Source organism: Coturnix japonica, chromosome 3, assembly GCF_054131305.1.
Source record: "Coturnix japonica strain WE chromosome 3, WE-NBRP24, whole genome shotgun sequence".
In the NCBI taxonomy this organism is placed as follows: domain Eukaryota; kingdom Metazoa; phylum Chordata; class Aves; order Galliformes; family Phasianidae; genus Coturnix; species Coturnix japonica.
This window is the reverse complement of record NC_140665.1, coordinates 27,049,040-27,063,573: the sequence shown is the minus strand read 5'-3', so window position 1 is coordinate 27,063,573 and position 14,534 is coordinate 27,049,040. Positions and strand designations below refer to the sequence as shown.

The 14,534-nt window shown below is 42.1% G+C and overlaps 1 protein-coding gene across 7 annotated transcripts in view; it reads right to left on the bottom strand.

Annotated features, from left to right (window-relative positions):
* The window catches only part of TTC7A (tetratricopeptide repeat domain 7A), a 162,474-nt gene that overhangs the window by 41,180 nt on the left and 106,760 nt on the right, over window positions 1–14,534 (bottom strand). For 5 of the 7 annotated variants that reach the window (XR_014944632.1, XM_015857449.3, XM_015857442.3 and 2 more), the window contains 3 exons: window positions 12,328–12,444; window positions 8,825–8,922; window positions 3,995–4,129 (listed from right to left, as the gene is read on the bottom strand). Coding sequence is in view for 5 of the 7 variants with exons in the window: in XM_015857449.3 (XP_015712935.1) it covers window positions 3,995–4,129; window positions 8,825–8,922; window positions 12,328–12,444 (350 nt within the window). In the remaining 2 variants the exon portion in view is untranslated. Of the gene's footprint in view, window positions 1–3,994; window positions 4,130–8,824; window positions 8,923–12,327; window positions 12,445–14,534 lie in introns of those variants that run through there. The other 2 variants (XM_085543125.1, XR_014944631.1) reach the window with 2 other exon arrangements.

Genomic DNA, 14,534 nt, shown 5'->3' with positions numbered 1-14,534 from the left:
CTTATTAAACTGGCTTGCAGCACTCTAAAATACTCCACATAAATAGAGTATACTGTTATTACTGCCTGGAAATACACTCACGCATACTTCAGGCAAGAAATCACTCATTACCAGAGGAGTTTAAAGCTACTAAAACTATTTACTTTCAGAACTAGCTCACTTTGCTCTCCAGGTCAAAAGCAAACTTGTAAAAACACGGAACAAAAGTTTTGGTCATAAATCTGAACCATTCCAAACATATTTTCCTTTGCCAAACAGCATGAATGTATTTTCTAAACAGAAAGGAGGAGTACCGGCATATTTCCGTAAAGGAAAAGAGGGACAGAAGCAGCTACTAGTTCAGACGTTCAACTTGGTACTACTATTACCAGTAATCTCTAGGATTCTCTTTGCAGCTCATTCTGCTCCAAGAAGTGATAAGAGTTAATGAGCCTTACCAACACCGAGGAAGTTTTCTCAAGGCTGATTTAACCTATCAGTCATGAAAAGTGGAAAAAAGAGAAAAAAACGGGCGTGTGGATCACATAAAGATCATCTCACCTGGAGCCGCACCACAGCAGAACTGTGAACTGCTGGGAGCTCCCTCTCTAAGTAATTCTTTGAAGCAGGGTCCTGACACAGGGCTGCTTTCAGACGTAGGCCAAGAATAATGTTTAGGCTTGTTAATGTAAAACCTAATGAGATGACTCTCCCCTTTTAAAAAGCCATTACATTTCAAGAAGCTGCAGGAGGGGGTTATTTTTAAAAGGGACCGGACAAGCTTATTAATCACAGTCCTTGCTGCAGAACACTTGAGAACAGCATGCCTAGTAGTATTTCCCAAAGCATGCCCCTCCAAGACCACCACTGTGATCTCTGAAGACAACAGACCCCTTACTCTTCCAAAGACAACTGTGACTGCCTGCAGGGGACAGGAAAGTTTGGAAGCCCTCTAAAGAAACATGTTAAGTTCCCTGATGCAGATGAGATCATTGCGCTCCCCACTGGTCCTACAAGAGATGGGTAGACATAAGGATAAACAGTGACAATTTAGTTTTATGTGGATGTGTGAAAAAGAAGAGGACTTGTTTTAGAGACCACAGATGCATCAATCTGGTTGCTTACCAGGAGCTACAAGAAGTTAGCTTGCCAAATGGCCAAGATGAAGTTCATGAAGGACTGCTGCAGGGAAAAACAAAAAGCCGTGACCACAATGGTGCAGCACATGCAGACCTTGTGGTTGCACTTCCAAAGTTGCTGCTTTATTATTTTCTGCGTGGCTGTTCATAAGCTCATAAAAACTGCTGATGAAAACCACAAGTCTATGCCCTTTTATACACAAGTATTTTTAGCACAGCACAAAAAAGAGTCATTATTTGGGCAGCACTGACAGCCTTGCCTTCAGAAGCTGTTAACTGTTCTTGTGCACTAATTAATGGAATGTGCTAAGAGAAGCATCAGGAGCCCAATAAAAGCTCTCCTGCTCCAAGAGGCTGAGGATGCTTGTGCAAAAGGCAGGCTAGCCCTGAACTCCTACGCCAACTACGGGCAGTTGGTGATGCTGCAACCATTCACCTATACTGGCACCATCTGATGACTACCACACACTAGTGATATGCCTGATAAGCTGTGCACTAGCTCCTTAGTGGGGTCTGGCTGCTGAGGGCTGCAAAAACAGCCTCACATAGCTGTGGGATAGTTTGCTTAGCGCACCTCTCTCCATTGGAGGCCCAGAGAACTCTGCCTGGATCCATCAGCTTTCATGCCCTGGGATATGGGACCGGGAATGGCTCTGATGGAACCCAGACCGACAGGTTCACAGCCTAGTGCTCTGCATCCATACCACACCCGCACACAGACATGACCAGCTGCATCCTCCTTGTGTCTGAGAAAGATAGATGCTTTGTTATTAATTTACTATAGTATGAGGGTAATGATTTTATCTAGAGATTTATGATTAACACTAGAAAGGTTAAAGTGTTAATAATAGTAAAAACAGCAACATGCAAGTCTTTTCCCAAAGGCAAACAAACATTTCCCTCCATTTACAGATAGGAAACTGAGGTATAAAAAAGCTAGGCAACTTGCCTGGAGTCATAAGATGAGTCATTGACTGAAAAAGGACAAATCCCAGCTAAACGTGATAGAAATCTAAGCACACTGATGTGGCTCTTTCATAAATATGAAGTGACTCCAGATGCAGGCATCAGAAGGTTATGCTAATTGCTTGTTGCTTTCCACAGCTGTTAATTTTGTGGTGAGCTGCAGCACAAGAGCATGTGATGACCTTAGCTGTTGTTTACAAAATATTTCTATTTTGGAAGTTTTTACCTTGTAACTATTCCTGTCTTCCCCTCCTTTCTGATGGGAGAGATTTTGACACAGAGGGCCAGTGATACTTTTTTGGGCTATTCAAGTTACTAAACCCACCAAGACCACTAAGCTGCATCCATAACAATAACTGGCCTTAGTAATGAAATCACAAACAGTCACAATATATACTGTCAGAACATCGATCCTACTTCAAGTCCAGTTAAATTAAACAAGAAAAACAAAGTTTAAAATAAACCAATAGGACAGGAAAGCCACAGCTTATAATTTCTGTCCAAGAGAATTAACATCTCTAAGGAAGGCACACTGAGAAGTGATTGTAGCAATTCACAGCAAGGTCACAGCAAGCACTAGGTCTTTATTACTTTTGTCTTTTCACACAGCAGCAGAAATAATAATTGTGCCTCCAGCTATCTGCAGGATGATGATGGACAACAGACACCTGACTTCTCGTCACAATAAACTCTTTTGTTTTTCCAACCCCACCAGCCTCCTCTTCAGCCTTAAATCAGAAGCATAAATGGAATAAAAGAAAACCCTGCTAGCGATTTTGAGGACCACAGTACAACAGTGAAATCCAAAGCAAACAAACGAACATGTGATTAACTTAAAAGGATGATGTAATTATCCTTTTTTTAGGTAAGTTCTTTTTTTCTTAATAGTTAGTCAAATTGTAACAAACAGAATGTCACATATTTTATACCAGAACTCAGGTCTAATTGGTAGAAAATGGCCCCATACAAACAGCTATAAACGTATTTGCTGAGAAGTAGCGTGAGACTACCAGGTTTTTATGTGAGAATTGTCCATTGCAGATAAGGTAAATGAGAATTTGACAAGTTCGCCTGCATACATAATGGTAAATTATCAGCAATGTTCTGGTGTGCTCTGCTTTTCTCTTGTTGCGAGTGGTAGAAGAGACATGTAAGAAGTAATCACAGCACTCAAATGTTATTTCAGGCACACAATGCTGGGGCCCAGTTGCAGAAGAAAAACTGTGTTTTTTAAAAGCAAAACTGCAGGGTCAGAATTCCTTTTACCAGTCCTGAAGTGCAAATGGTAGAAGTGCCATGCAACTCTCCTCCTCACCAAGGGCCCTGTATAAAACCCCTTCATGACTTTGGATGTCACCACAGGATACAGTTCCTTCTCAATATTCTCCTTTCCCTATCCAAGCTTTGCTACAGTATGTCTGTTTCAAAGTTATGTGCATATCTTTCAAGTCCTTGGGAGATTCAAGCAGCTGAGAATGAGTGGAGGACTTTTTCTTCTTTAATAATTTTCACTTAAAACTCAGGAAAAACTGCAATGCTGTCAGCCTAAATATTATTTAATGGGTTGTTTGCCCAATCATTTTCAGCAAAATGAAACTAATTGCTACTATTAAATGACATTTCTTAATGAAGAACTGCTTCCTCTCCTCATTTAGAAACATATTTTAGTTGAAGTTTTCCATGTGATGGAAAAACAGAGGTGAGCTGAAAAATCACATTATTCCAACATTTTGTTTGTTCACATTTAACCAAGCAGTATTTCAAAAACCAAGTGAGATAGATGGGCAGATTTACTGTTGGTTTAAGGTGTTGAAACAGCCCTGATTTCAACTATTCCTTTAATACACATCATCTTATTCACCACTGAAAAGCAAAGGAATTCCAGGTTGTCCATAAATACCAAAACTTACCAGCTTGTAGCCAGATCTGTTCAAGAGTTGTCCACAGCTGCATAGGTCCTTGCTTCATTGTGCTGCTCCGCATTGTTATTTCAGATATGGCTTGTTCCATTCTTGATGCAGCAAGGGAAGAGGCTCGCTGTGATCCTATGGACCAAACATACAAGAACAGCAGTGCATTTTATACTTTGGGATATTTGGCTTATTAGCTGGGCAGATCTGATTGTCTTCTCCAAAGCATCAGTTTAGTGTAGTAAGAGTTACATCGAATTCTGAACTGGAGATATATGCCCTATAAAAGGTTATTTTTATTGAAAAAAGACTGTATTACCCACGGGCTGCACCCCAAGCAAGTGAATCAAGAGACAGTAATTTTATGAAAGTCTGTTTATCAGCTTTCATTGAGGAAGCAACTGTATTTTGCTCATTTGGAAAGTCGAATTCTATCACCAAGTTATTTCCTAAGAATATTTATTAGCAACCTGTTTTGTAAGCACGCTGTCGCTATACAACTGCAAAACGTGGCTCACTAATGCAAAATGCTAGTACAGAATTACAGAGTAGGTCAGCAGCATTCAAAGAACACAGATTTCAAGTGACATCAATATTGTCCTATTGGTTTAGAGACAGCGTGGTTTTTCATTTAACCTTGGGGAGCAGAGAGTGCAGTGCTTCGACTATATTAACCTTTAGTATGTGCTGTAACATTTACGTAAGAATAAAGGATTCAGTACCCACAGCTCGGGGAACAAAACATCACATCAAAAGGTGATTCCAGAAAGAAGGTACAGACAGAGACCATGTTCTCAAGTACGGTGTGCAGTCCTTTTGAAGGACTAACAAGAGGACAGTCACAAAGCATGGAACTATGAACTGAGGCTTCAGAGATGGCTTTCTAAAGCTTTGAGAACTAAATATTTTAGTATATACAGGTTTAATGTGATTTTAAGGTTGATAAGCTCTTTCTCTAGAGAGCTGTTGTGACTGAAGCACTTAGGCTGATCTTGTAGATGACAAGATCCTGGAGCTACAATCCCATTTCTCTCACAGTAGCCCTCCAAAGAGCACAGTAGCAGGTATTCAGAAAAGCCGGGATAGTTCTGAGCATGGGAAGGGAGAGATGGGCAAAAGCCTTTCATGGTATATATATATATTAAGCAGTCTTTTTAAGAGGACTGGCATGGTTTTCCAGCTGGTAAGGGCTGAACCTAAAGCACATCTTGACAGCTGAGCATCACCTGTGGAGGCCATGGTGTCAGCAGGCCTCTGTGCACCTCATGTTCCTCTGCAAAGGCTGTGAAGCCTGAGCAGAACACTGCCCACAGATTTTATATAAGCCGAAGCCTCTGAGAGCGTTCTCTCCAGGGAGAGGCCACAACTGCAACCCAGAGCCTGAAACTGCCATGGGAAATGCTTGTCCTGTTATCTCACTGCTAACTAACGCCACTCATTTCCAGCAGCAGAACTTCAAAACAGCACACCAGTGCTCAGCACAGGCACCTCCCACAGCTCCCTTGCAAAATGCAGATGTGCTCCTCCTAAATGCATTTTTAACATTCCTGCGCATTTTCAAAGACATTCCTGACCTAATGTTCCAAGAGATGACAGTGCAGTAATGCAGTAATTATGGCTTCAATGGTACAGTAAAAGCCATTCCATACTGTATGGAGAATTTATTACATGTAACGGTTTATTTAACAGATCAATCTTCTGCCTGTGTCACTGTATGGAATTCCTCCCTTTGCCCTGCCCACTCCTGCTCATCTCTCTCCCTCCGTTTAGGAGAAATTTCACTGCAAAAGGGCTCCCAGAAACTCCCAGGCAGAATGAGGCTGTTTAATGCAGAGAAAACAGGCACTTATCTCCAGCCTCCCAGAGCACAGGCAGCTTCTGTACAGCAGAGAAGCAACATGAAAATTGCCATGTGAACAATTATTGATGCTGTTTAGGAGTACTTCAAAGTCAGGGCAGACTCACATGGTCAAACTCAAACGTGCTGCATGGGCTTTGTGGACTTGGTAGTCAGCATAAGCAGATTTTTGTATTAGCACTCCTGATCACGGTGGTGTGCTTTAAAAGCAACATTCAGCATTACATTCCTCTGCCAAGGCTGTCCTCTTTCAGAGAGGCTTTCTGGAGCTGTGCAGCACCTATACCTAACGCTGTAATGCTGTTCTGACTGCAGTGAGTGGGCAGATGGGCTGTGCCTATTCACATCCGTTTGGGGAAATCCTCTTTTCCTTGCAAGTCAGTGCACGGGGATGATGTCACTGTGAGGGAACTCTCTGCATTTTGGACAGGTTCATGTGTTGCTGCAGGGCTGAACAGCCATTTCAGGTCTAATGAAGCATCCTTCCCTCACAAAGAAGGCTTTAAAGAACATCACTATGAGGAACTTGAAGAAGCACAGGCCAGCTGCTCTTCTCCTTGCCAGCCAGGCAGGTAGCTGCTGGAGGCAGAAAGCCCACAATGTGACACTGATCTTTGTCCACTGCTGTGTGTGCTTCAGCCTGCAAGGTCTTAAAAAGGGAACTTGAGTTACTTAGCAATTTACTGTCTTTGGCAGTTATATGCAAAGAGCCTCTGCTGTAAATTGCTAAGTAACTTGGGCTTCCTTTTTGTGTTGCAGTCCTTTGAGGTTTATTTTCATTTCCATTCCAGCCTAAACAAGGAAGCAAGCCCCACCAGGCAGTGGTCAGCTGATCTGTCCCCAGCCCTGCTCAGTCTCTGACAGATACGTTCCTTGCTCTCAGCACACATGTAAAAGGAAAGGCTCCGTCCCAGCCCAAACCCACACATTTGCTACTGCTATTCCTCCCTGCCTCTGCACAGTCCCTCACAAGAAGGCTCCAATAAACCCTTTAAGGGCAGGACTTTTCTGCTTTGGCCTTTATAGACAAAGGGCATCTAGCCACAGACCTGACCCACAGATGCATGCACCAGAGACCCTGGGGTGGGCTGAGGGCAGCAAGGAAAGCTGCCAGAGCCAGAAGCAGTGACAGCTCTCACACAAAATGCCTCTTCCTAAAGGAGTGTAGAACTTTATAGGCTAAAAAAAAACCATAAAACCTGTCTCACGGAACTTTAATGTCAAGCCTGAAAATACATGCAAATGTTGGCATAAGAAGACAGCACCTCAATTTGTTATTTTAGTGCACTTTCATTCTCTTTTTAACAGCTCCACCAGACAGAATATAAACCTCGCATTTTACAACAAAGCCCTCTACACGTTTCTTGAAAGAAATGATTAAAAAAATACTTTGTCATGATGTGCTCCACATAGAAACCATATGAAAACATACCTAAATAATTTTGCTACAGCGCTGTTATAAAACCAAGGACTAAGTTTAATATTTTACACTTATAAAAAAAACTGCTATGAGAATAGAAATGCACCTCCATAGATTTACTGGGCTTATAAGAAACACAGAATTCCCCTGCCTAAATCACTTGAGGCAAGAACATTATTAGATAAGACTAAATCACAGAAAGAATGAAATAGCAAGACAGCTGACTGATACCAGTGAATTTACTTAGGAATGCTGCTTCAGTTAGGAGGAGATGAAGAAAATAAAGAGGAATTAATCTTCCTGGCAGGAAACCTAAAATTCTAGCACAGCAAATAATCTCACTGTGGCCTAACCGAGGGGGGGAAAGCCAGTGTCAGACCCAGCTGCACTAATCTCCCTTCAGTCAGGGTGGGATCACAGAGCACTGTGCATTGCGGCGATGCTGCTGCACGCTCCCTGGAGGCTGCATGCTGGAAACTGGAGCCTGCTGCAGGCTGACGCCAGCACCAGGCCTCCTCCCTCCCTCCTGCTGCAGCACTGGGAGGCACAAGGGGAGAGCGGCTGGAGCAGCGCTCTGCTGTCTCACCTCCTGCTTCCTCCAAGAGGGCCCCCAAATGGGGCATGTGCCCAGCTGCCTCCAGAACAGTACTGTGGAGGAGATAACCCAGGGAACGAAGGCTGATTTGGCTGCCCAGCATCAGGGATCATAAGGGATACTTCTGAAAATCTCCACAGTGACCTTCAAGTGATTACTGTCTCAAATGATTTTGTACCAACCACCAGGAAACATTCGCATTTGCTCCCTTTTCCATCACTTCTAATATGCCAAGCAGCACTTATTCATTCCTTATTCATTAGATAAACTCTCTTCATCCATCTGTGTTGAATTTGGTCTTTTCTCCTTCAGCAATCTAAAGAACTACAAAATACTGACTCACACATACAATAAGAAAACAGTCTTACACAAAATATAGAAACATGTCGCGGCAAAGGATATTACAAGGGAAAGGGAATAAACAGATTAAGATTTACATAAATATATGTGTATAGAACCAGGAAGATTACAATGTCATAAATACAAACCCTCAGGGCTCAACATTGTGAACAAAAGTAGGAGCAGACACACTGAATAACATTTTGATGCTTGAGTGTTTGCATGCTCAAGACCTAACCTTGTAATGCTTCTTAACCACTGATGAGTATAAATGGGGGTTAAACACACAGAATCACAGAATGGCAGGGAATGGAAGAGACCTCACTGAGTCTAACTTCCCTACTAAAGCAGATGCCTCGCAACAGGTTGCATGGATAGGTGTCCAGATGGGTCTTGAATATCTCCATAGAAGGAGACTCCACAATCTCCCTGTTTTACCAGTTCTCAGACAATCACTAATTCCCTAGCCTGAAATCATGAGACTTATTTAAAATACAATGTTTTTAAAAGTAAGCTTTTTTTTTTCTCTCTCTCTTTTTTTCCCCAAGTGTTTCTCTACATGCACATGAGTAGAAAGTTAATGTATTTAAGACGAGAAAGAACAAATCATTTTCTCACCAGAATCATTATCATGAGCATCCGGGAGCGTGAGATGAAGTCCATTATGCTTTTTGATCACTGGTGTTTCGGCCACACTACTTCCTTTCTCAGAGCCACTGCAAAGAAAGAAAACTGTTATCTGGCCACCTTTCAGTAGGGAGACAAAGCAGGCAATAATCTCACCTAACTGTGTTCTGGAACTGAAAACTTCAGGTGTTTCTTGAACGTGTTGTCCTAACACCACCTACCCATCAACTGAGCAGAAATTTGGGCACTGAGAAACTGTGCCCAGCAAGGGCTCCAGTCTGTGAGCTGCTATCAGTTTATTTGACTGCTGCAATCTTTGCCAACAACTGGATGAGCAACATGTTGCCAACTAAAAAGCCAGACCAGGAGGCCAACTACCAATGCCCCCCATTCAGGAGAACCACTGCCCCCTGGCTTTTTCTCTAGAAAGATGGGATTTGTGAGTGTGCTGCGTTAGTCCTTTTGAAACAGACCAACCACCTTCCAAATTCCTTTATTTCAAGATTATCTCTTCCCACTTTTGTTCTGTTTCAATAGAGAGGGAAGATAAAAGCTACCACACAGTACCACTTTATGAAGGGAAGACTATTTGGTCTCCTTCTCTTTCTAGACTTCTGTCCTTACAAGGCAGATCTTCAAAAGGAGAACTCCAAAATAATAATAACCCTGTATCTAATGATAATCACTTAGTGTTGATCTCCTGAGCCTTCCTGTCACCAAAGGACTGCCACCCTCTAGGATCAGATGGATGGTGATGATATCTCCTCTCACCATCAACAGACAAAACATCAAAAGGAAAAGTGACTGCCCTGGCTATTTTTTCTTGCACACTTCCAAGCCTGCAGCTCAGCTTTTGGATAATATTCCTTCCAGGAAAGGAGCTGTCACAGAATCATGATTGCTGTGGATGCCCAATCTTCCACTTTAATTAGTCCTAAGGTACAGACTGCATACGATTCCCTTGAACTTGTATTAATCCAGCAGAAGAATTACCTTGGGACTGGGATTTGGTTTTAAATAGCAAAAGATAAACCAAGTCTTGCCCTTGCCAATGAGCAGTCCAGGACTGAAAGCCACTTACTGTCATTTGTCATACTAGTAATCATATTTATAATAGCTAATTACCCTCTTACTAGTGCTTAGGGATCAAACATTACAGTTTTTGTTAGTGGACCATGAAATCTTGGCCACTGACTGCTCATCTAAATCTGGCCTTGACTAGGCCTGTTTTACATACTGGTTTCCACACTGATATCCCTTTTGAAATTATTATGTGGTGAAAGATAGAGGGGAAAATTCAATACTTAGTCCAGCACCTCTGCCTTGCTCAGCCATCACTGACACAAGTGTCACTGCCTTGGCTCTACCATGATGGTGGAACAGCAGAGGTACATGCAAACCTGCCAGCTTTGCTTTATAATATTACTAGCACGATGCTTTGCTGTAGCAGTCACCATGAGGTCAGCGTTTAGGCACATGGCCGAACACTGGTTTAGGCATTAGATTACTATAGAAAAAACAGGCAAGAAATCTGACAATAGGAGAGAAGCCTTTAGAGAAGTCTCGACAATGCAACCTCAGCTAACATTCAGTGGCAAGAGGACTGCATTTGGCAAAAGAACAGCTTCCAGCTTCTTCTTCAGCTTGCAGCTGAAGTGCTGCAAGTGAACAATATTTTTGAAAGCTGCAGTGCCAGGCCTTCAAGCAAGAGAGCCTTCCCAAGTACCAAAGAAGGCACAGTAGCCAGACGATTTGCCTTCCCCAGATGGCACTGGAAGCACCCATGTTTTATAAAGGTAGTTGGGGCAGTGGATAAAATGGTCACAAAAATTAGTGAAGGAAATGCTTGACTGAAAGACTGCAGGGGAACCACTAGTTCGGTTTATCAGGAAGAAGATGAAGGGCACTTAGCATGGCACATAAATACCTGCCAGGGGAGCAAGTACTGGGCCCTAAAAGACTCTGTAGTCTAACAAAGTTATAGTAAGATTGTGCAACTGAGAAACCAGGGCCAGACAATACAACCAAATGTAACTAACGTGCAATTTAACTGTGTGGGCGATTAGCTGCTGATTGAACTAGGAAAGAGTTTTGAGTGTAACAGCTCTCAACCTCATATAAAAACAGGCTTTTCTTTTCCAAGAGGCCCTAAAAAATGTCTGCCTCCAATCCCACTGATAAGAATTCCCCTTCAGTTCCTTTGAAAGCCCAACCCAGAATATTTTAAATATTTGTTAGTTGATAGTGCTGCAATTTGCATTAAAAAGGTACTTCCTGCAGCACTAAATCCAGTCAAAAACTGCAGGCACCAAGTTAATTTCTGCTACTTTTCAAGCACTATTTCCTAAAACAAAATGCTTTCTGAAGCTTTTTTTTTTTTTTTTTTTTTTTTTTTTTGAGAAAGGCAAAAAATACCACTGGGAATAGCAATGAAATACACATTAGAGGTCCTAAAAGCAAAAGCAGAGCAATTTGTTTTGTCTAAGCTTCTATGGCTAAAGCTTATCAAAAGCCCCTAAAGCTGTCACATCTTGGTTTTTTAAACGTAACAGCCAAAGCACAGCTTGAGATCCAAATGCAATCCAAATGCTTCAAGTATTTGTCTGTTCTCCAGCTCAGTCCCTTCAGTCTCAAGGCTGCACCCCCACTTCACAACAGTAAGTCACATCCAGTTCTATCTGTTCAGCGTGGATTTGTTCACCTACACAGGGAGGACTCATGAGTGTGAAGATTATTCATGTGAGAAATACAAGATTGAATCATCAGCTAAAGACACTACAGCCTATGGAAATCAATGATTCCAGCCTGTAAGAGACTACTTTTAGTGCTGTTTAGATATCTTTAGTGTGTGGTCTGCTGCTCATTAGCTAAACCAACACGGAATTACTAAGAATCCCTTAAGGACAACTTGTACCTAGACATGCATCATTCTGTACCACCATTCTGGTGTTTATAAAGCCTGTGCAAATTTACTCACAAGCAGGGGGACAATAAAACTTTTTCATGGACTGGCTGCCAAGACTGTTGCTGTCAAGCATGTTGTATTTTCCATCAAACACAACCTCTGCAAACATTACAGGTGAGAGGTAAGTATAGTGTTGGGATAACACTTCCAAGGGGGGAAGGGCTGTACACTGGTACCATGACTATGACAGTAACCAGGGGAAGAGGGAAGGAAGAAAATCCAAGCTGTTAACCTTCACACTTTCTAAACTATTATCTTTCCTGGAGGGGAAGCAGATGACAGAAAGAGAACATACCTATGACCCTTTTCAGCACTGTTCAAATGCTTTTTTGTGGTTTTTTTTTTTGTTTGTTTTTTTGTTGTTTTTTTCTTTTCCTAAATCATGGCTAAAAATCTACTTCTGTTTCTTGTTTTAATGGTATTATTTGTTACCCTTTTTGCACAGTAATATAAGTATCTGGACAATTAGAGAAGATAACTACATTCCCATTGTGAAATCTGAACCTGTTGGACAGCGGAGAAAGCCTACCTGTGCTGTAAAACACTATAAGCCATCTGCCACATCTGCAACATATGTTTGCATGTCACCAGAGCCTCCTCAGGTCCTTTATGCATCCATTCCAGTTTTACTTTGGTGAAGAGTAAGCTGCAAGATGAAAAAGAACAACTTCTGTTTTATTGGCATCTCATAAATGTTAAGAATCAGTTCCACTCTATTAAGATCCTGGCAGGCAGCAATTTCGCTTTCTTTGTATGTCCAGCACTAAAAGAAAACACTGGAACACAAAACATTTCATTTGGCTCAACTTTGATTCCCGACAAGGAGATGAGAGGATTACCAATTTTTCTCACCTGCAGTCAGATCTGTGTCACGAAGTTGGCAGGACAGTGTTAAAAGCAATATGTTACAATACTAACAAGGTGAAGCATACATTGAATATCATTTTATTGTGGATAGCATTAAAAACAAAATAAAAAGGAACTGGCAGAACACAGAAACCTGAATGCTTTTTCAGTCTGTCATGCTCCTATGACAATGGCTTACATAATAAATACCAGACTATATGTAGGGGAAAAACCCAATATACCTAATATACGCAATTATGTAATGGCTCACAGGAAGGAAATATTTCCTCTTCACTCCACCTGGCATCATCTTGTGCCCTTAGGCAAGACAACCGATAGCCCTGGTATGGTTTTGTTCTACACAGTGTAAGCACAGCTACTGTTCCTGTACCTAGAGAATACATACCTGCACAAACCATGGGAATTCAGCAGAATTAGGTCAAGCTCAGGGTAAAAGACAGATTCAGTAACTACACAACTCACCACTTGCTGCTGGCATGGCTCTTAACACTATCTTTCACAAACATGTTTTACCTTTTTTAAGTGCCCAAATCATTGAATTTATTTATTATGTACTATACTAAATTTATCTTTTTGCTTTAAATGTTTTCAGAAACTTTGAGATGTATTTTGAATTAGCTCCGTACAGCTAGCAATCCATCCACTAGATGCAATATATGTGTTCATGCAAATAATAACACTAGCAGCTGAATGCTGAAAACTTTAATACTGTGAGCGGAGCCTGCAGACCCCTGTGGAATCCAAACTTCAGAAGGGGACAAAATCAGGTGCAATCTTGTATTAAGATCATTAAGTTCAACAAGACCAAGTGTCAGGTCCTGTACTTTGGCCACAGCCCCAGGCAACACTTCAGGCTTGGGGCAGAGTGGCTGGAAGACTGCATGGAAGAAATGGACTTGGGGCACTGGATGATGCTTGCCTAAACAAGAGCCAGCTGTGTGCCTAAGTGGCCAAGCAGATCAATGACATCCTGGCTGGGATCAGAAATAGTGCCAGCAGTAGCAGGGAAGTGATTGCTCCCTGTTCCCCTCAGTCCTGGTGAGGCTTCACCTCCAGTACTGTGTTCAGTTTGGGGCCCCCCAATACAAGTAAGGTATCAACACCCTGGAGTGTGCCCAGAGAAGGGCAACAAAACCAGTGAGAGGTCTGGAGCACAAACTTTATGGGTGGCAGCCAAGGGAGCTGGGATTGTTTAACCTGGAGAAGACTCAGGAGAGACCTTCATAGCTACCTGAAGGGAGGCTGTGGTGAGGTGGAGGCTGGCCTCTTCTCCTGTGTCACCAGCGATAGGACAAGAGGGAATGGCCTCAAGTTAAGCTGGGAAGGTTCAAGTTCAACATAAGGAAAAATTTATTCTCCGAAAGAGTGGTCAGGCACTGCAATGGGCTGCCCAGGGAGGTAATGGAGTCACCATCCCTGGAACTGTGCAAGAAATGTTTAGATATTGTACTAAGTGACCTGTTTTAGTTGGGAAATAGTGGTGATAGGTGGACAATATGTCGATTGCTTGAGAGAAGACTGCTCATGGCCACTGCTACAGTTCGACTGCACACTTAACATCCATATACGGAAGCACAATCAAGCTGTACTTGCAAGATGGATTATTCCTGTTCACGGCATCAGCAAGACACTTACTACAATAGTATCCAGCATCTAGCTCTTGTCTGTAACCCAAATTGGATGAGGTTCAGAAAGTGGTTATACTAGTGCACTGAGCCCCCAAAAATGTAGTTCGTCAGAGGCTCAAGAAGCTTAGTTGATTTAGTTTAACCAAGAAACAGCAAAAATATTTTGCTTCAGCCTGCAATGGAGATAAGGTACTTAAATAGTGAGGTTTTGATCTAACAGAAACAGTAACAGTACAGAATA